Genomic DNA, 23,199 nt, shown 5'->3' with positions numbered 1-23,199 from the left:
CCCAGGACAAGGGAAGCTCGACGCCCGGATCCAAGCTGTTCAGGAACTGCCCTGGATGCGGATTACAGAGTGTGTTAAAGGAGGACGAGCATTCTAGATGTCTCTACTGCCTTCACGAAGACAAAACGCACGTGGAGAAGGAATGTGCGTTTTGCAAGAACATGTCGGAGCGGACCATGAAGGATCGACGGATCCGCCTCACCAACTGGCTGGAAGGAAAGAGCCCAGCGGTAGGTGATAAGAAGAGGTCCGAGCGGTCTTCTAAGTCCTTTGAGGGCTCTCCGGCGACGGGGGCCCAACAGAAGGCTAAGCACCACGAGCCCAAAGGCACCAGGAGCGCCGAACGGTCGGGCTCCTCGGCTGCTAGGCAGGGCACACTTTCACTGACGCCATCAACCACGAGCCAATGCTCTGGCTCGGGAAAGAGAAAGTCAGAGATCCCGGGTAAGCTTCTGGAGAAGCCCCAGTCGATCCTGATGGAGACAGTCGAGGTGGAGCGAGGCGGTGTCCCTCCCTCCAAGGTGAAGGCCTCAAGCACGCCAAAAGTCGTGAAGGCCCTGATTACCCGGCTATGGCCTCTATCGAGGGAGTTGTGACGGCCCTGGTGAAGCCTGTGGAGGCTACTCCAGTGGAGACGACCTCGGGGCCCAGAGTTTCCCTGCCACCACGGAGGGAATCCTCTTTTCAGCCCATTGATAAGAACCCTGTGAAAACCCCGGTGGAAAAAGAGGGGGGCGTGGCCATCACGGACACGGATAAAGCCTCTGAGGAGGAGCTGGTTGAAGTCGTGCAAGGCCTCAACAAGAGGTTTGAGGAGGTCCGGTCCCATAGGAGGAACCCCGGGGAGGCGGACGAAGAAAGCGATGGTGGCGCGGACGAGGTTACCGAGGAGGAGGAGCAATCATTGCACCCGTAGCAGCCATTGCCGGACAACCCGGTGGCCATTTTGATGGCAATCCAAACCTTATGCACGGAGATAAGGACGAGATTGCCTCTACCCCCAACGGATGACCCAGCAGAGCCAGGCCAGTCGGGAAGCCCTCCAAACAAGCGGAGGAGAGTTCATCCCCCCCTGCCTTTCCAGCCCTCACGGCCCACTCAGCCTTCATTCCCCTCCCCTGATCCTAGGGATGACACGGGAATGGATACGGCCACGACGGGGACGGATGACGACGGTGGTGATGACGGGATGGGCCTTCCACCACCACGCCCTCGGGCCTGTCCACCCGACGAAATTGGCTCCTTCCACGCCATGATTTCCAGGGCATCCGAGCTCTTCCAGCTCTGCCCCAAAGAACAGAAGAAGGTAGGCTTCCTCCATCAACGGCGCAAGGCCAAGAGGAAGACTGTCCTGGCGGTGCTGTTGCTTGACGAGGGACTTGCTCTCCTGAAGAACCCGTCCACAACGCCTGCCAAGAGGGATCGGTACAAAAAGAAGTACCGGGTCCCCGATTCCGCCCATTTGTGCCTTAGGGCCAGCCGACCCCGGATTTGGTCGTCTCGGCGGCGGCCAAAAAGAAAGCGGCGGGGGCAAAGGCTTCAATTCAACCTCCCCACCTGACGGCGAGGGAAAGAGACTGGACGCCATGGGACGATGAGTCATCTCGTCCGCGGCGACGACAATTAAGCCGGCCAAGGCCCTAGCGATTGTGGTCCGCTACGACAGGGAGTTGTGGTACAAGATCGCCCCCCTGCTGGACTTCCTACCGGACGACAAGAGGGCGGAGGCCCTGGGGATCCTACAGGAAGCTGAGGTGGCGTCGGACCACGCCATAACGGTGGCCACGGACACCGAGTTCCGCCAGTTGGGCAACAGTGTTTGCCTTCGACGGCGGGGATGGCTCAAGGCAAGAGATTTCCGCCAGGACGTGCAAACCAGAGTTCTGGACATGCCCTTCGATGGGAAAAACCTGTTTGGAAAGACAGTAGATGAGTCACTTCAGGCCATCAAGACCGACACGGAGACGGCTTGGGCCTTGGGAGTTTTACAGCAACGATGGCCGCCCTTTTGGAACTCCGGAGGCTAGCAAGGTGCCTCCAAAGGATTCGGCGGTGGCTCCTTGACGTACCGCCAGGCAGCCCGCTCCTCGTAACAACAGGCCTACAGAGGACGCGGCAAGTCAGGGGGACCCCGTCGCCATCACCAAGGAAGCCAGGGTGGCAAGTCCGCCTCCAAGCAGGACTGAACCGGCCGTGGCATCGGGCCCCCACCTGAGCACCCCGGTGGGAGGCCGGCTGACGAAGTTCATCAGCGTGTGGGAGTCCATCTCCACCGACCATTGGGTGCTGGATGCCCGGCCCACGGGCACACTCTCGAATTTCTAAAGAAGTGCCCCCGAATTCCTCCCGTGGCCAGGAAGGAAAATCACAGCCCACAACTGCTGTTAGAAGTAAGGGGGCGATGCTCAAGAAAGGGGCCATCGAGCTCATCCCGAAGAGGCTGCGGGGCTCCGGAGTATACTCAAGATACTTCCTCGTCAGAAAGAAGACATGTGGTTGGCGCCCTATCCTGGACCTGCATCGGTTAAACAAATACATCAAGGCACAGAAGTTCCAGATGGTCACCCTCCAGCACGTGCTGGGACAGCTGGAGGCAGGCGACTTCCTATCATCGTTTGGACTTGGAGGATGCTTACTTCCACATCCCCATTCTAAAAGGACACTGAAAGTTTCTCAGATTCGTAGCCCAAGGACAGCACTACCAATTCAAGGCCCTGCCTTTCGGATTGAAGTCGGCGCCCAGGGTATTTACCAAGTGCCTAGCGCCAGTGGCAGCGCGGCTGCGCCTGCAAGGGATCCACATTTACCCCTACCTTGACGATTGGCTCATCCGGGCAAGGACAAGGGAGCTCGCCATCGAGCACACAGCGAAGACCGTCCAACTTCTCACGAACCTGGGATTCTCCATCAACTTCCCAAAATCCCACCTGGTTCCGTCGCAGGTCGCACTGTTTCTGGGAGCCAAGCTCGATACAGTGGCACGATTGGCTTCCCCGTCGGAGGAAAGGATGAAGGCCATCCTGGGCAAGGTGCAACGCCTGCTGGCCACGGACGTGACCAGGGTGAGGTCCATCAAGTCACTTCTCGGCATGATGTCCTCTTGCATCTACCTGGTGCGCCTATGCAGGCTGCGGATGCGTCCTCTACAGGAGTTCCTCGACGCCCATTGGATGCAAGCCGCGGGCAGCTTTGAAGACAAGATCCCGTTCAACGAGGTCTTCCGCCAAGCTATTCCGTGGTGGGGCACCCGTGCGCATCTCGCGGCGGGCACGGACTTTCAGACCCCAGCACAGCAGGAGACAGTGACGACGGATGGCTCCCTGGAGGGTTGGGGAGCGCATACCGGAGATCTTCACGCTAGAGGCCTTTGGCTCCCGGAGGAGAGGTCACTCCACATCAACATCCTGGAGCTTCGAGCAGTGTTCTGGGCTCTCAGGTCGTTTCTCTCGTCCCTCAAGGGCAAGGTGGTAAGGATCTTCACTGACAACACCACCACGATGTTCTACATCCGGAAGCAGGGAGGAACCAGGAGCCCCGGCCTTATCCAAGGAGACCCAGGATCTGTGGCATTGGGCCGTTGCCCAGAGGATGTTTCTGGTGCCCTTCCACCTAGCAGGGATAAAGAACACCATCGCTGACTCGCTGAGCAGGGAGCTGCGCTCATGCCACGTGTGGGAACTGTGTCAGGACCAAGTGGAGCGGCTTTTTCGATGATGGGGCAAACCCCAGATCGACCTGTTCGCAACGGCGGCAAACTCCAAGTGCCTGAGGTTCGCCAGCAGGTTTCCCCGGCCGAGGAGCATGGGCGATGCTTTCTCGTTCCCCTGGGACGGCCTGTTCCTGTATGTGTTCCCTCCGTTGCCGTTGCTACTGCGACTCGTCAACCAACTCAAGAGGTCCCAGTGCAGGATGATCCTCGTCGCACCGGCGTGGCCGAGACAGATCTGGTTCCCGGATCTTCTGGACTTGTCAACGGCCCCCCAGTCAAACTATCGACGGACGCAGATCTTCTCTCCAGAGAAGGAGGCGCCATCCTCCATCACGACCCGAGGTCACTGAACTTGCAGGCCTGGCTCCTGCGGCACAGGAGTTTGGAGGGTACGATATCCCGGCGGACTGCAAGGAGGTGCTTGCAAAGGCCAGGGCGTCCTCAACTCTCCAGTGCTATGGACACAAATGGAAGAGGTTCTCTGTCTGGTGCCGTGCACAGAAGATCAACCCTCTGCGAATTATGGCCCCTCAAGTGCTTCCGTACCTGCTGTCGCTGGCCAACGCGGGGCTAGCTCACGCTTCTATCAAGATCCATCTTGCAGCGATTTCCCGTTACACCAGAATACGGGACGGTCATCCCTGTGGTCTCATTGCCTGGAGAAGGAATTTATGAAGGGACTGTTCCCATCGTTCCCACCGGTGAAGACTCCGGCCCCGGCATGGGAGCTCAACGTGGTGCTGACCAGGCTCATGGGGCCGCCATTCGAGCCTCTGCATTCGGCACCGTTGAAGTTTCTGTCGTGGAAAACAGCGTTCCTTGTGGCCATCACCTCCGCACGACGAGTGGGAGAGATCCAGGCCCTTTCCTGCAAGCCTCCATACTTGACTTTCCACGAGACAAGGGTGGTGCTGAGGACGCACCCCTCCTTCATGACCAAGGTGCCATCGGACTTCCACCTCAACGAGCGCTTGGTGTTGCCAGTTTTCTTCCCATCGCCTTTGTCGCCGGCCGAGAGGACTTTGCACTCGCTGGATGTAGCTAGAGCGCTGAAGTTCTACGTGGACCGCACAAAGAGTTTTCGGAATACATCACAGCTGTTTGTGAACTTTGGACCTGTGAATCAAGGGAAGGCCCTCTCAAAGGCTTCCATTTCCATATGGCTCTCCGGCTGCATCATGCACTGTCATTGGTTGGCAAACCGACCGTTGCCCGGCCGTCCGAGAGCCCATTCGACCAGAGCGATCACTACTACTACAGCGTTATTGTCTGGTGTGCCCCTGCTGGACATCTACAGGGCTGCTACGTGGAGGTCAACGCACACCTTCAGGAAATTCTACTGCGTCGACCGGGATTCCAGGGAGGAGTCCAGAGTCGGCCAAGCAGTGCTGCGCAACCTGTTCGCCTGCAGGTAGGTCTGGTGAGGAGGTAAGAATTGCTTAATGTTGAGTTTATGTAATGCTTAAAGTTGAGCCTTGCCACCTCCCGTGGTTGTGCATGTGTATACTGCTATGTATTCTTATATTCATGAGCATATGAATCCATGCCAGACCCCATGCTGGAGAAGGAACAAGTTACTTACCTGTAACTGTTGTTCTCCAGCATGGGTCTGGCATGGATTCACATGCGAACCCTCCCTCCTACCCCTCTGCGGCTCTTCACTTGGTCATACTGCCACTTTACGTGCTACCAAATCTGAGGATGGCTGCCAGGGGCAGGGCTTAGGGAGAGGGCAGTCATTGGCTGGGGGCAGGATGACCCAGAGACCAGTGATTGGTTACTGCTAAGAAAGACAGATCAGAAACGAAACTGATACTCATTCTTTCTTTACCGAGGATTCCCAGCCTGATGACGAGGAATATTCATGAGCATGTGAATCCATGCCAGACCCATGCTGGAGAACAACAGTTAAAGGTAAGTAACTTGTTCCTTATTGTCTACCATGAACATCAGCATGTAGTTGTGGAGTTTCCAGACTGCTACCTGTCCCTCATTTGCCAATTTGTAGATCCTTGTTTTTGTAAATATGGGGTCCGGGAGCCCCCTTGAGGGGACAGCTCATACCTTGTTCATATTCTAACGGAGACGTGAGTTTCGATGATGGGATCCGAACATGGACATGATCCTTGGAGTGGGTGCTTGTGGACAGTGCTCTGCCTGTCGATGGCACGTGACTCGTCTGCAGTGAGGTTGTTAACGCACAACGTTTTTCTGACAATGAGGCCGAAGGTTTCGTGGAAGTGGGCCCCATTGTCGTAGACGAAGCATTGGGTACCGTCGACAGAGATAAAGTTGGAGCGTGGGACTTCTTGTCCTTTTTAGGTCTATTCCCCAGGCAAGTGTCCTCAACAGACCGCAACCTCTTATCGGGGTAGAGGCATGACTACACACAGAGGCTGTGTCAGATGGATTGGCACCCTCCTCTAGCCATATCACCAACCTTCGGTAATGATCCTGCCAAGTTCTGCAGGAGAAGGACTGCAGATGGAATAGTTGTCCCCATCGTGGTCCGGGTGCAAGCAGTAGAGGCATTTATCATACCGATCATCCTCGAAGACGTTCTTCAGGTTGCACTTGGAGCAGACCCTGAAAAGACTCTTTTTTTGCTGGCGTCCAGGATGCTGCGAGGTGAAGGCCCAACTCCAAGGAGAAGGCCTCACACGAAGAAAAGAAAATCCGAAGATTAAATTGATTTTATCCGGCAATGGGTCCCGACGGCCAGAGGTCACCAATGTGACTGGAGATGAAAACGATGAAGAAAGAAAAATTCCACAAAAATAGATAAATATCGAAATTATCGAGGAGCGAAATCCGAGGACTCCCAACACGAAAAGGTGCGGTAAAAATCTGATGATGGCCATTGGGGGTGGAGCAGAGGATATTGAATGCCATTGGCTTGGGCAGTATGACCGGAAGTGACAGCAATAGGCTCTATAAGCGGTGAACAGTTTTTAGCTCTAAAGCGAAACTGCTTTTAATATTACCGAGGATTCCCAGCCTTAGGACGTGGAATATTCATGAGCATGTGAATCCATATTAGGTACCCATGCTGGAGAACATGAGTTACAGGTAAGTTACTAGTTTCTTAGCAGGACAAGGTAACTGCAGCCCAGGTGGAGAAGGCTATACAAAGGCTGGATTATGTAGATTAACTGCTATAAGAGCCCAGCCTCTCTCTAAGCAGAGTGCTACCTTGCATAACATTATAGCCATCCCCATAACGTTTCTAGCAGGCCTCAAGAACCTCCAGGAAGCCAGGTATGGGGGTTGCTCCTAGAAGAGTCATGGTTCTAAACCTACCCTCATTTAAAAGTGACCATATTTCCTTCTAGCTTTCCTCTCTGTATAACCTGCCCATTCGTGGCCATTTGGTCGGGGTTGCAGAAGTAAGTGGAAGGGTATTTCTCTGCTCACTTTCTGTGAAAATACTAATTAAAAAACTGTTTGCAACCTTTTTTACCAGGGTAACTCATGACCAAATCAAATAGATTTAAGTTGCCAACAGTGCACAGGAGCATATTCTACTGTATTGTCATGTATTTCATGTATTTTCATGTTTTTATTCGCGCTTCTAAAACTGGGCCTATTCTGTCATGGCAGATTCTAGTACATTGTCGAGTGGTACGAGAGATAGATAGTGCATGGTTGTGTGCTGGTTGCGAGATGTGCTCAAGCATGTCCTTACAATATGGAAACATATTTTCATCAGGTAAAGTTTAGAAAATGTTCCCCAGTCCCATAGAGGATAATCTGGAAATTGCCAAGGCATCTGCCAAAAGTGCTAGCAGCAAGAGTAGGCCGTGTCTAAGTGGGCATGTGGGGGCACACTAGAGAATAATGGAGAAGGGACGAAGGGTAAACTGGACCCTTCAAGGGCCCCATATGTAGATCAGAGACCTGGATTGCAGAAATTAGAAGGGTACGTTCTAAGGCAACCGAAGGGGAAGGGAATGTTTACTTGAGCGATAAAAAATGGGTGTTAGTAAAAGTAGTGTTTTGCTGTGTGAAGGGCTCAAGATGTACTCGAGAAGACCTGTGGATGCGTCAGTTTATGAGCTTATGTTGCCGGTGGGGTGCTTAATTTCTCCCACAAAGCAAACTCTGGAATTGTTCAATAATAGACTTTGAGAGGCAAATGTGGACAGATACACCGGGTGTAAGTAGAAATCCATGTTCCAGATAAAGTCTTGCGCCCCTTTGTGTTAAATATTGTAGTGATGTGATTGTGTCTTTGGTTCAGGAGTGTTCAGTCTTTGAAGGCTTTCGCAGCTAATTGGGTATTATTTTTAGCGTGGGCACAGGTGTACAGGACGGATCTACGTTAAATGATTGTTACTGGCTACTCTCTGAATCCCTTCCTCTCCTTCCCCAGAAGCTCACTGTCTCTAGAGCTCTGGTTCTCTCTAGGCTTGACTACTGCAACAGCCTCTTTTTAAATATGCCTGCATCTACTGTCTGTCCTCTGCAACTCATCCAGAACAGGACTGCAAGACTTGTCCTTGGCCTCAAGCCCAGGGTTCGTATCTCTCCAGCCCTGAAATTTCTCCAGTGTCTCCCAGTGGCTGTAAGGATCAAGTTCAAGACTCTCTGCATTGTCCACATGGCTTTCTGGGGCCTGGGACCGCAATACCTCAAATTCTCTCTTCAGAAATATCTTCCTACTCGAGCTCTTCGCTCCTCCACCTCCAACTCCTTGAGGGTCAGTCGCTTCTCTAAGCAATGAGGCGGGGCAGATCTCTCACTTTGGCTGGCGCCTCACTCTGGAACAGCCTCCCTGCCTCTCTGAAACTTGAGCAGAACCATCTCCGGTTACGGAAGCACCTCAAGACTTTCCTCTTTGCTTCTGCCTTTTCTCTTCCTCTCCCCTGCTGATCTCCAGTCTGATGCTGCAATGGTCACCTGGCCACCCTCTGAATTCAGGCCCAGGTGCCTGCCTGTCCAGCTGCAAACCCGCACTGCCTCTTGCCACCCCATGCACTTGTGGTCAGTGGCGTAACACAAGATCTGTGGGCCCCCCTGCGAGCCATGCTGAAGGCCCCCAGCCCCCAACTCAGCAACAAATCACAGGTCGCGCCACACTCTGGGCCGGCATAGATTACCACGCTTGCGCAATACGCATTAACGTGAAAAATTGGCTAAAAAGCCACAGTGTTTGCTATTGTTTTGTAGGGTAACACCAATCCAATACAAGCAAGTCACCAACAGTGCACATGAACATTAATGCTTTGCTATTAAAAATGCCATGCCACAATGAAAACATGTCCAACTGGTTGCACAATGTAGACCAGTGTAGACACATAACATTACATTAAAGCATGCCAGGCCACATTAAGACATACCTAGACTGGCTGCACCAAAATGCCAGTCGAAGCAATAAGACTCATCAAGAAGAGAGCACACATTCAAGCCTGCGCCTCTGCGGCCTCTACCAACACAGCTAAACTCTTTAAAATCTGCAGGGAACTGGCCAATCCTGTTGCAGTCTGTACCTCTCCTGTTCCCTCAACAGGCCCTCTGTATGGCTTTGGCCTCTCGCTTCTCCGCTAAAACTCAGGACATCCTGTCCACTATCTCCTCTTCCTCTCCCTCTTCCTCTCTCGGCCCCCTTTGGTCATCTCTCCCTCTCCTCCTCCTTTCTCCTCTTTCTCTCTAACACCTGACAAAGTTTCTAGACAAGTCCCATCTATGGAAGTGTCGTTGAAACAGGTGCTTGTCCGCTCCTCCAGAACCATCAAGGACCATATTGACACCCTTGATCCAGCCTTGGCCGATTTCTTTCATCATATTTTTGCCACTGGAACTTTCCCCTCTCCCAAACTCTTGGAAAAGCTGGCCATCTGCCAGCTTACTCTCCACACTGAATCCGTTTATTGTCTCCATGACCATCAGTCTGGCTTAAGGGCTGCCAGAGGCACGGACACTGCTCTCCTGAACACCTATTCTGATCTCTAACCTTAATTCCAGCATTCCTTCTGTCCTCATCCTCCTTGAACTTTCCTCTGCTTTCGACACAGTCAACCACACCATCCTGATCAATCGACTCTGTGAGAACCTGGGCATCATGGATGAGGCCCTGGAGTGGCTGACCTCCTTCCTCTCAGACTGCCCCTCCCAGGTCCAACTTGGTCCCTTTCACTCTGCCACCTCTCTCTACCTGTGACGTTCCCCAGGGCTCTATCCTCTTATCCTGGTCTTTCAACCTCTACTTGGCCCCTTTCGCCAATCTGATCTCTACTTTCTCCTCTAACTTCAGTGTTATGCGGATGACACTCAGCTTTCATTCCAGCTCCCCTGAGCCTACTCTCCTCTCTCGCTCATTCCTGGTGTCATCTTCCACTCTACTCTCTCTTTCTCTCTTCACATCTCGGACGTCATCAAGAGGTCCCACTACCAGCTGCACCTCCTCAAAGGGGCTCTTCCCTTTCTCACTTTCCCCGAGAAGCTCACTGTCTCCAGAGCTCTGGTTCTCTCTAGGGTGGACTACTGCAACAGCCATTTTCTCAATCTGCCTTCCTCTACTCTCCGCCCTCTGCAATTAATCCAGAACAGAACTGCAAGACTTATCCTTGGCCTCAAGCCCAAGGGCCGTATCTCTCCAGCCATGTAATATCTCCAATGGCTCCCGGTGGCTGCAAGGATCAAGTTCAAGACCCTTTGCATTGTCCACAAGGCTTTCTGGGGCTAGAACCCGCACTACATCCAATGCTCTCTTCCGTTCCTTTTTGAGCCCTAAGGGTTAGATGCTTCTCCAGACAGAGACTGGGGCCGGGGGGTTCATCCCTCTCCCCTGCAGGTGCTTCTCTCTGGAATGGCTTTGCTGCCACTCCCAAACCTGAGCCGGACCACCTGAAGTTCTGGAAGCAGCTCAAAATGTTCCTCTTCTTCTCTGCTTTCTCTCTCTCCCTGACCTACCTGTCTGCTGTACCAACTGGTTGCTTGGTTACCCCCAGTCTCACTGAGTCCAGGCTCTTTCTTGATCAGTCAACCTTGCACTGCCTCCAGGCCTACCACGCAGTTAGGGGCTGTAACTGTAACCCTACAGTCACTTGTTCTCCTTGCACTACGTGCTGCCCTAGCTGCACTTACTCAGCACATTGCTGCCCTGTTTTCCCCTACCCTCTCCCTTGCACTTCCCCCTCCCGTTCCCCTTACACTTCTTATTCTCACACTTGAACGATCTGAATGACACAAGGCTTAGTAAGATCATTTGTATTGTTCTCCCTCTATTTTCCTTCCCTTGTGCCTAAAAACACTTGTGTAAAGGCGCGTTATATATGACTTACCATATCATATCATATCATATATCATTTTATCACAGATGCCCTGAAAAATATACAGTGCCGCAGAAAGAAACGGCTAGACTGGCAGAACCCAAATGCCAGTTTAGCCAGGTAATTACACTTAGCAGGACTGCTTTATCAGAAATGCCCAGTTAAAAAAATTCATACCAAATTGAGGAATGACTGCTCCAAAATGCCACTAATACCGCATATCATGCCTGCTTACCATGGACATGGACGACCATTATGATGTATTGCACAATCCCACCGCCCCACACATCCCCTCTCCCTCCCATCCCCTACCCCAACCTCCAAAATAAGCTCATTGGGCCAGAATTACCTCCTTGTGCCCCTTCCTTGTCCCAGTGCTTATGTATGAGGCCCCATGCCTCATAGTTAAGTACTGGGATGGGGACGAGTGGGACTAGGACTAAGGAACAATACATGTAGCTAAGTCAGGCATTACCTTCATGTACCTCTACCTCATCCCAGTACTTGTGTATGAGGCATGTTGCCTCATACACAAGTACTGCCTCATACCCAAGTACTGGGATGAGGAAGAATAGGGCTAGGAGTAATGAAGATTACCAATAATTAATCAAGGCATTAAACACAAGTAGTGGTGCAACACCATTGAGCTGACTGGGCTTCAGCACTCCCACCCAGCCCCTGAAATTGTGGGCTATGTTGACTTGACCTGGCTGACCTACAGAGCAGTTGCCGGACAGAAAAGGACACAGATTTTAAACGGCACCTAGGTTTTGCTGTTAACAAGGGCCCGGCCCAGCAATTACTAATGTACAGCATTTCAGTGTTAGTACCTGGATTCAAATGCCAACTTTTTTAAGCAATTGAAATTGTGATGTGGGTTTAGTATTTGCATGCCAGGGGAGTGATTGGAAGGGTAGAGAGGGAACAGGAGACCAGTCATTCTCACAGCAGTCCATAAGTGGGTGCTTTCAGACTTAAAGGAGAGAGTTAACTGCGTGTAACATTGAAGTTGCACTAGAATAGTCTAATTAAAATGCGTAAAAAAGTTAGATGCACCCACACAAATAAGTTTGCTCCTCCCACCACACGTGAAGTTAGCGCCTCTCCCAACATTTGAAGGGTTAGCCCCCCTGAAATGTAGGTTTTGTTGCACCCCTGAACACAAGCACACACACCATTCACCATATATATACACACGCACACCCAGCCAGCCATACATTTAAGTGTGCACTCTTTCACCATACAGGCACACCCAGGCAGCCACCTATACATTTAAGTGTACAACCTTTCACCATACAGGCACACCCTGGCAGCCACCCATACATTTAAGTGTGCACCCTTTCACTGTACACGCATACCCAGCCACCCATAAATTTGTGTGCACGCTTTCACCATACACTCACACACGCACACATCATGGGGTTGAGGGGAGTCATAATACTTCAAAAATAAATTGTTTCTTTTTTAAGTCACTCTGAAATGATTTCCATTAAGGACTGAACCATAACTGAAATAATTTCTTTATGAAGGCAGAGTGACTTCAAAAATAAACTATTTATTTTTGAAGTCATAGGGCTTCCCTCACCACATGACATGGAGGCCTCCCGCCTAGGGTCTTCATGTCATGGGGTGGGGGTAGCCCCCCGACTTCAAAAAGAAAGTTTCTTTTTGTATTCACTCTGCCTCCATAAAGAAATTCTTTCTGTTACAGAAATTATTTCTTTATAAATGCAGAGTGAATTCAACAAGAAATAATTTTTTTTTTTTTAATCGAAATATTTTTTTTTGTTGTTTTTTTACTCCAATGTGGTTGCGGGGGCCCCTGCACCGCAGGGGCTGAGGTGGCCCCTGTAACGCCACTGCTTGTGGTATGTATTTGTAACCCTACAGTCCCCTATCCTGCACTTAAAAGAAACAATCGCAATCAGTATGGAACACCAATGAACCGGGAGCACTCGGCATTTTTGTAAGTGCGACATTTTCGCACTACCCATATTCACAATAATGGGCAGTTCGAATATTTTTATTCGACACTTTCGGGTAATAACTACAGGACTCTTCAGAACACGCTGTTCTCTGTAATCCTCTAGACCCTGAATAGCCAGGCTGTCAAGGGTTTTGACCCATGTTGAATCCTTAGACTGGGTAGATGTGGGGATGAGCTGTCGCCGCCCACATTCACGCCAGAATCCAGGAGAACTGCGCAGTTGGCACAAGACCACTCCAAAGATACAACCTTCTTGTGGGGGGTTCCACATCACCACTCTACTGTAAGGATGCCATCAAAACAATGTTAAGCAAGGGTCCTATAGTATAAAGCAAAAGACCACTCTATTGAAATGCAGTAATTCAAGACAGATCCCAAAAATGGATGCAATACCGGTACTCACCACTATCAGAAAGCCGGCGTTTTAAAACCACCAGACTTTTGTGTAAAACTGAACAGAGGAACTCAAACCAGGCCAAGGAAAGACTTGCTAAGAGGTGGACACAATGTAAAACTATATTCTGAAATGACTTGAAGGAAGTAATTATTTAATGTATATGTAAAAATTGTAAGTTTGATTTAAACTGGGAACTAAAGTGACATTTAGCTGAATTCTGCCTGACAACTACCCCCGACAGGAGAAACCTGCTCAGCCACTCTTCCCAGGCCTAGCTGCATCCTGCTTCCCCACCAAAAGGAGTTGACACCTCTCTGATTAGATTAGGGGAGGGGCACCTGCAGGAGGTTGAACAAAGCCTTGTCCTGGACTCAGGCAAATGTTATATTGGGGGGGCCGTAAAGTGGCTTCCTCTTGGGAGAAGTGGGAGGAGAAGTGCCTCTGGGAGCCACCCGAGCTGGAGGCGGGGGCAGACAGAAGCTTCCCCCATGTGCTTTGGAACCTAAACCACACCCATCTGGGCCAGAGCATAATTTAAAAAAAAGATGGATCATTCATAGTACGGACTTGTCAGAATTATATAAGTAATATCATTATTCTTGTGATTTTTCTGTGCACGTTTTAAGAGGTGTTAGGACCCTGTGGTGTATTCTGGGGGGTTGCTAGCGGAAAATAGGGTCTTACTTCAAATGTCTGCATGTTAAAAATCTGACACTTCATCAATTAATGTCCATACTCCTTGCACACATGTGTGTAATTTTTGGTAAATGTCCGATATTGGTAAACCAGTCAAAAAGCGCAAAATGTTGTCATTTTTGAATACAAGCCCCCAGGAAGATCAGAGGCGGACAAGCATGGACCATAAGGAATATATAATGTGTACATTTAATTTCAACAAATTGTGTATCTCGGAAATATGTATTTGAATCAAATATAGATTTGTGGGCAAATTGACCAGGGGAGGATCCTCTGACCCATAAACAGACCTCATCATGATGACAATCCATTTCCTTCCCCCAATCATGGGAGAGGGGAGAATTGGGCCAATGACAAGTAGAGAGGGGCAGGCTCAGTTATGCCACGCACACACCCACTTCCAAAACACATAAAAAGAGACTGCTGGGACAGGTAGAGGATTCAATTCCATTTGCTGCGGAGCATGCTGACCGACGACTTCACATCCAGAGATCCAACACTTAGACTTCCAAGCTAAACAGAGACTACAGAACTTTGAACCAAGAAGGCCCACTGCAAGCAAAAGTATTTGTCAGCAGGCCTCAAAATCTTTTGCAAACTATTCAACAGCCGGGCGAGCTGTTTGAATCTTTGCCAAGAACTTTGGCCGGAACCGCAGACCAGAACCAGACCGCTGTGAGCAGATCCAGAGATCCGGATCGCTGTGAGCAGAACCGATGCCTGATTGACCCGCCGAGCAGAGAGAACCGCCGCTGGACGTGTTGACCAGATCCGTGACGAGGCCCATTCATTTCAAAATTAGGAGTGAGTATCCGCCAGAACTGTGCAGAACCCAATCTCTTAGTTAAAATAATCTAATCCAAACTATTTTAACCTAATTAGAACAGCCTCCTAGAAATCGTGTCATCTGTCATTTTTAAAGCTGCACAACTGTCACCTGTTGATTCTGCAGCTGCAAGCTGTCACCTGTCATTTTGAGTTTTACTTTAAATCCGAAAATCTACCTTTATTAAATCATCCGTATCTCTGGAACCGTGTTTCTTAGGAACGAGATTTAACTTTCCTCTGAAAGCTTAGAATGTAAGCATTCCAACAAGCCTAGAACCAACTTCCTACTCCTTATACTTTTACCGCAATCGCGATTTACGCACTCGCGAAATTTACCGCGATTTGCGATTTGGCTCAATTTCTCCACTTGTCAAAATAGCAGCTCCATTCCTTCCTTTGTTAAAATCCGTTTGCCACCTGGTAATAACTCATAGAGCATTGCTAAAGTGAGCCTGAACTAATACCAACAAGCATCTCTCACTCACCCTGAATCTCTAGAGGGAATTAAAATCAGTTAGCACATTTTCCCATCCATTGCCATCACATTTAAAAGCATTTTGGTCCTGTGTTTCAAACTTCTACCTGTTTCCTCTAAGCTTGCTGGGGGGGAACTGAATTCCGTATTGTATTTGATTGTATTCCTGAAGACTGTGTGTGTTACTTCCATCTCCTTGCATTGCATATAGGGGGGGGGGGTGAATTGCCACCAGGGGAAAAGTGAACATATTATCTCTTGTGAAACCATATCAGTTTATTTTCTGTACTGCATTTATTCCACCTTGCATTTCCTTGAAACCATAAAGCATTTCAGCTACCTCATCCTCTATACTACTTCTAAGTAACCAAATCAGTTTACCAGTAGAACATTATCCATTGTTGATCACTGTCATAATTTAAGTGTGATATCCAATATTAATTTATTATAAAAGTGTGATAGATATATATTGTTATATTTCTCAAATAAACCTTTTAAATTTGCAAAACAGACCTACTTCTTGGCTCAGTGGATTCAGGGGGGTTCTAAGAGAGGGGTGTTATATAAGGGTTGTCATCCAGAGTACATGAACTGGACCTAAAAATATATCAATAAGGGTTTCCCTCAGCATCCCAGACTAGGCATTGACTTAGCTGTAGTGTTGAAGTGAAGCCGCTTAACAAGGCTCTATATATGGGAAATCTGGGCGGTACTACGGCACACGTGCACTGTTTTTTCATAGAATGAAATTACCGAGTGGTAATTTACTTTGCCGCAGTAAAATAGGTATGTATATAGTGAGGGGTACGGGGTATAGTTAGGTGGATAAGGGTGTGGGAGGAGATGGGTAAAAGTGAGGAACATAAGGAAATGCCAGAAAGTTATTTTAAGCAAAGTAAATTACCACTCAGTTTGTTTGTTTGTTTATTTTATTTATAAAGCGCACCTGACCCAAAGGTAATTGGGCGCTGTTAGGACAATAAGGTTACAAAGAGCAGTCACAGTAAAATAACAACAGTATGAAATATACATATTATACATATTATACATTTTATACAATCAGAGCGTTAAAAGGTCAAGGCAAAAGTACAGGGCAACATGTCTAAGCAAAATGTGCAGACCATCAGAGGTCACTGGTATTTACAGCTATGGCGATTATATTTTGTTGAGTAGCCAAGTGACAACATGGTTTCTGAATTTGTTAAAATCTTGAATCATTTGAATATTCTGAGGGAGGGAGTTCCATAGCTGGGTGGCTAATACCGGGAAACTCGTGCCACCGGCTTTTTAGATTAAATTTAGGCACTACCAGACAAGGTCTATTGGATGATCTGGTAGTTCTGTTGGGCACTTTCCATGTGAACTTGTCTGTGAGATAGGGGGGGGGGGCTTGGTGGTTAAGCGCTTTATGAGTGAGGCAGATAGTTTTTAGGTCGATTTTTCAGTAATTGTTGTCTATGAAATCACGTAGAACCCTGTGGCACTTGCCGCCTACGAGGGGAGGGATACTCTACACATTATGCAGGGATACTGTACACATTATGCAGGGCTACTGTACACATTATGCAGGGATACTCTACACATTATGCAGGGGGATACTGTACACATTATGCAGGGATACTCTACACATTATGCAGGGGGATACTGTACACATTATGCAGGGATACTCTACACATTATGCAGGGGGATACTGTACACATTATGCAGGGATACTGTACACATTATGCAGGGGGATACTGTACACATTATGCAGGGATACTCTACACATTATGCAGGGATACTGTACACATTATGCAGGTATACTCTACACATTATGCAGGGGGATACTGTACACATTATGCAGTGCCATGCTTCCTTCAGAAATCCTATACCATCGTCTTTGGTTATCGGCTATGGCTTTGAGACTTCTCCATGCAGAGTTTTGGATGGTTTTATTCACATACCAGGTATTCTTGGGAAAATAAGAAGTTAAAACATGTGGTTTCTCATTCTGTAAAAACCCATCTTGTGATAAATGACCACTTCACCTGTGCTAGGGGGTAATCGTGGTGGCATCAGTATTTCCCGTCATGCCAGCGGTACGAATTTATTGGCGATATGGAATGCTGCTGGTGATGTTTAACACCCGTGGTAGAAATGCCCACAGTGGGACACCTATTGCCCTGTGCTTTTACACTGCCTTAAATACCACTGGTGGTAGAACCCTACCACCAGTGGTATATCCGCAGTAAAATACAGCCTACGTCTATTTCTTGGGAGGGTGGCGGGCGCAGGGTACTTGCAGAAACATCAATCTCCCCCCCATGAGAACATTAATGATGTATGATAACACGCGTTGCTGCAGCAAATCACAGCTAAGATCATGTTAGCACAAGCTTCAGATTAATTTAAGTGTTGTCTGTAATGACCACCTTTTAAGAAATCGTATTTTTCTGCGATGGGGATTGCTGCTGTCATGTATATACCACCAGCTGCCATTTTGGCCACCAGCTGTGAACTGGCAGAGCATGCCTGCTGTGCTGCTGCTTTCCGCCCTCTCTGTATTTGACAGGACTGTGCCACTGGCAGCATTGAGATGCATTTCCGCATGTGCTTGCGTCCCTTATTAGTCGAATGTACGGCCTTATGTGACGAATGTTTCTTGTATTTAAAGCCAGCTGTAATAAACTACAGAGAAATAACTTCTGAGACTTTGTGGCTGATGATTATCTGCGGGTTGTCAACCCCTTTGAGAATAGGTGTAATAAGATTTCTGAATAACCCGAAAGAACTCATGGTTTATGTTAAATAAGTAAATTGACTGTGATGATGGAACTCATGCCTTTAGATGTTAGATTCATGATTTTATGTTTTATGGATGTACTCTAAGGAAAACATTATTTTTATTGTGTTTTATGACAAATGATTGTAAAGTTGATTTCTTTCAACTTAATCAATAATAAAAATAAATAAATAAATAAAAGAATGTGCTTCCAGGTCCTTGGTGGCATTGTTAAAACTTGACCCACAGAGTGGAAGGTTTTAGAGAGCAACTATTGTCTCTTTTTTTTGGCAGGCTATATTTCAAAAGTGCTACGAAATTATACAGACCACGCCTGCGACGGGGAGTACGTGTCTCTTCGATGTCCTCACAGGACCACCATCAGTATCCAGTCCTCCTTCTATGGCCGAAACACGCCCAGCCATAAGATGTGTCCTTCCCGGTACCCACAATCCCACGCGACCTTCCTGAAGGAAGACGTCTCCTGTTCAACTGATACGTCACTGCAGGTACGAAAGAGGTCCTGCCCCGCCCGGTTTAAGTGTTGTTTGTGGTACCATTTTGGATATCTTTATTTGACAATACCCTGACAGTGAAGTGCAGTCAGTGTTTTACAACAGCGTTGTTGTGACTGCAAAACACAAATAAAAATGAAAAGCCATTTGTAAGGAATAGAGTTACTGTTCACATCCTTTTCAGTCCCCAGCGCTGGTGAAAACAGACGATTTGATTTTGGGCGGGCGAGAGCCCATTGGAGTGAATGGATTTGTTAGGAGCTTGGCGAGTGAGAGAACTGGTAACAAGGCGGGTGACACCCGCCAACAGCTAGTGAGTTGAGAGTTATGTATTCATGGCTTAACACATTTATTTTAGGACTTCACGCATGGCCGTGATACTGCTTTGAGATCCTGGACATTATTCATTATTATTCAACTGATTCAAACCTGTTACTACCGGTCGCAAAAAGTTATCGAGTCGAGCGCTTATCTGTGCTATCTATCCAGCTTACAAGTTGTGAGAGTATTTTAAACTGCCCTTAGATCTATGCACTTACAGGTCCCCACAATAGGTGTCAATTGGCCTCATCACAACCCAGGCGGTAGCCGTGCTGGTAAAAACATCAGGCTGCTGCTGGAGTTGTGTTTTTTTTTGACGCCTGGCTTTAGGGAATCACCGGGGCTTTATAGCCCCGGCGGTCTATGAAGCTATGTGCTGGAAAATGTTACTCCCCATTGAGTCTCATAATGGGGAGTACGGAAGCACCGGCACTGTGCGCAACAGTGCCGGTGCTTCCGTCAAAGTCTGCTGGCGGGTGCCGTTCCGCCCGCCAGTGTCAGACCTGGCAGGCGAAACGGCACCTGCCAGCAGACTCGTAGTTTGCCCGCCCGGTTGTTACCAGACCGGCAGGGTCGTAATGACCCTCAATGTCTTTGGCATTTCACCCTTTTGCCTATCCTTTTCCTCCTGGGACTATGGTCTGGATACCCAGGGTGGGGGCACAGTATACCAACCTCCAGACAAGCCGAGGTGATATGAGGCCACTGCAGTGCTGATTTGGCGTAGCACAGAAGGAAGCTTGCTAACATAATAATAAGTTAAAATAATATATATTTTTTGTATATACCGTTTTAATCTAAAGTGCTTTACGTAGGACATATTTATATACATTAATATTGCTCAATGCTCTTAGAGAGGCACAGCTTCACCTCACTGATGATGCCCAACAAGGTTATAACACGTGTATGGGGTTGCTGTGGTACTCTTGTTCAGAGGAGAATTGCCTAGCATTTTGGTGCTGGACTGCCCCTGGGCAGGACAAAGACTGATATGTGGGGAAATGTCTTCTCTGTGAAAAGAACAGTGAGCTAAAGACTTGGTTGAGACTCTCCCAGGGGCCATCCACCCAGGAACAGGTCAATGGGCTGTGTTCGTGCTGGTAGAGAGTTTCCCAGACCCCCCTTGTTTTGCATAAATTAACTTTGGGTCTCACCCTAAGTTACCAGGGCGATCCAGACGTGGACCCCTTGCTCATCGTTCTTAGAGAGGCACAGCTTCACCTCACTGATGATACCCAACAAGGCTGAAACACGTGTATGGGGTTGCTGTGGTACTCTTGTTCAGAGGAGAATTGCCTAGCATTTTGGTGCTGGACTGCCCCAGGGCAGGACAAAGACTGATATGTGGGGAAATGTCTTCTCTGTGAAAAGAACAGTGAGCTAAAGACTTGGTTGAGCCTCTCCTAGGGGACATCCACCCAAGAACAAGTCAATGGGCTGTGTTCGTGCTGGTAGAGTTTTTCCCAGACCCCCCCCTGTTTTGATATAATATTTTTACCCAGTCGAAATTGGTACTCATTTATCAACCTCGGAAGGATCAATGGCTGAGTTGGCCTGGCCGGGATTTTAACCAGAGACCTGCAGATCAAACACAGATCACAGCAACGAGCAATTAAGCCTGATTAAGCAGCAGAGCCATCTTTCCTCCTTGTACAGTGAGGGTGAATGGCCGCAATAAAGAACGCTTCAGCCTTGAGTGTGGATCTGGCCTCCAAGGCCACACCCTTTAAACATTCATTTTTCTTTTGTCATTTTTTAATTTGCTATACAAATGCCCAATAACATAACATAATATAGCATACGAGGAGAGATTCCTGCCTGGATTGTGAAACAGGCGAGTGACCTCCAGTTATTGCGGGCATCTGTCATGCCCAGACAGGCACATTTTAGATTGGATGTAAGATTTCAAAACTGCCAATGATTTTGATGAGGAACCAATCGGCCCCCGTTCGTACCAATCCTTCACGCAGCAACTTGACATCATGCCAGGAGGCTGCCGCATGATCCCATGATGGCCTACATTGTTACAGAGAGTCTCACAGATGTTTGATGTATGAAGGCACATTTAAGTAATGACACTACGTGAGCAAGCATGTGGTTTTTGCGACCGCACTCAGCATTTCACTTGACAGGTAATATAGAAAGTTGTGTGCCTGCGCACATTTTGGATAGAGAACGCCCTTGGGGATATGTTTTATAGGTTTGAAAATAGGACATTGAAGCATGAACAAATAATATGTAACCCAAAACTGTCCTCATCAGGGCTGGACTGGGAACCAAAGGTAGACTTGGGAAACAAGGAATTCTCTGCACAATGAACAGAAAAACACTTCCTAAAAAGATCTTACCAGACAAATTGCAGTGTGAAGAAATTATATTTGATTTAATGATAAAGAGGAAATATTAGGGAAAGTAGTCTCCTTTCTATACCAAACACCTTAGTACATTTCATATGGCTTAGAAAGTCCCATCTTTATGTTCATTAGAGAAAGGGGTAACAAAGGCAGTGCAGACACAGCCCACACCAGGGATCGAAATTAAGATTAGATAAGCAGGAGCTAAAAGCAGCTCCATGGTATCCGCCATTAACCAGTGACCAGGAGCTAGTACATAGCGTTCTGCCAATCTAACTTCAACATAAAATGTGAATATTACATTTTGCTTATTTGTGTGACCCCTTATGCTTTAAATGTCATATAGATGTGTCCTAATGCTTATTTATACAGTGTCCCAAATGCACACAATAAAATTCACATGGGTCTGTTTGGCATTTGTTGGCTTAGGAAGCCAAAAGTAGCTCCTGGTAGCTGTTGCTGTCAAGCTAACCAGGCACTTCTAGGCTACAAGCAGGATCTCAATAGCTGCCCTCAATTTCGAACCCTGCCACACCCCCTGATGGAAGTCATCAACAGGACAGGCACAGTCTGCAGACACAGGTGAGGATTGCATAGTTGGAAAAGGGGAGGAAGTGAAGACTCATATTAGGAGAGAAGTGGCTAACAGCGGCTGGCCGGAAGATACCAATTTCCGTATGTTAGATTTCAGGGTCCGAAAGGGGAGTTGGAGAAAGGAGAGATCACAGAAATTGGCACCAGGAAATCGAAAGCAGACAGCGGTGGCTAAGCCTAGAAACGGAAGGGAACGAAAGAAAAGGGGGATTTTGTTGAAAGGTACATAGGGACCATGTCTCGGAAATGCGATAGCATAATGGTGGGGGTTTACAAATCTCCTCTCGAAAATCAGGGCTCAAGTCCTAAAAAGTAGGAGGACTCTGATGCACACATTGGGAAGTGATGCCACAGGAGGTGCACACATTCTTAATTGAACTATGCACATTTTATTCTACTTGACTTTCACACTTGACGAAAGTACAAAAGCCAAATAAGCATTTGCCAAGAGAACACTTTAAAGGTACGTATCATTCAGATTTAAGAATCTGTAACAAAACATGTGCTGTATGTCAGTATTTAATTGCACATATACATAGAGGGAAACAAGCTCTTTTGTTCACAAAGGCTTGTACAAAGGGTAATCTAGCAGAAGAAAAAAAGCGAGGCAGTGAGCCTCTTATACTGGGGAGAGTTTGAGTGGAATGATGACCGGGTTTGAGAAGGGGTATATTGGACAGATACGGGGTGTGATGAATTGCTATCTGGCACGGGTGTGAAAGCCCCAGACCTTTTCATTTTTTATTAAAAATGATGCAGGTAATTCCATCTCTGAAAGGGAAACCTGCTAATCAGATTCCGCTTTCCTAAGCTCCATACCATAAGCATAGTGTGTACTTGTGTCTTGCTCATCAGTATCCTGATTCGCAGCGCCTACTCTATCAGTGGCATACAGCAGGTTCAGAGGTCACAGGTGCCCTCTTGACAGCTGCAGTTTGACCCAGGTATCTGCAGCGAAGGGGTTGTACTTAAACTATGCACCCCTGTTCCAAAAACAATATAACCCTGACAATGTTTTCCTGGTGGCAGATAAAACTGAAAATATAAGCCATACCTGAGTTAGGATGTGGTGGCCAGCGTCTTTCAGAGTTATCTCATCCACAATCATTTCTTTTGCACATGTGTCAGCCCCGGGCCCTGTTCAGCTGTGGAACGATTGTGTATTCTTCCCAGGCAAGGCTCACCCCTGTCCACTGACAGTGCTAGCCTTGGGGGATTGCTTCCATTTGTTTCTTTGTAAAGGGCAGGTAACACCCTGTCCCCCAGTAGAGCCGCTCCAAAGGACACTGGC

The 23,199-nt window shown here is 48.2% G+C and overlaps 1 protein-coding gene across 2 annotated transcripts in view; it reads left to right on the top strand.

Annotated features, from left to right (window-relative positions):
• Positions 1 to 23,199, top strand: part of EVA1A (eva-1 homolog A, regulator of programmed cell death) — a 1,077,479-nt gene that overhangs the window by 325,978 nt on the left and 728,302 nt on the right. For both annotated transcript variants that reach the window (XM_069605847.1, XM_069605845.1), the window contains exon 2: positions 18,419 to 18,633. In XM_069605847.1, coding sequence (XP_069461948.1) covers positions 18,419 to 18,633 — 215 coding nt within the window. The remainder of the gene's footprint in view (positions 1 to 18,418; positions 18,634 to 23,199) is intronic.

Source organism: Ambystoma mexicanum, chromosome 4p (assembly GCF_040938575.1).
Source record: "Ambystoma mexicanum isolate Mex_15411 chromosome 4p, UKY_AmexF1_1, whole genome shotgun sequence".
In the NCBI taxonomy this organism is placed as follows: domain Eukaryota; kingdom Metazoa; phylum Chordata; class Amphibia; order Caudata; family Ambystomatidae; genus Ambystoma; species Ambystoma mexicanum.
The sequence above is the reverse complement of the archived record's forward strand: the minus strand, read 5'-3'. Positions and strand labels throughout refer to the sequence as shown.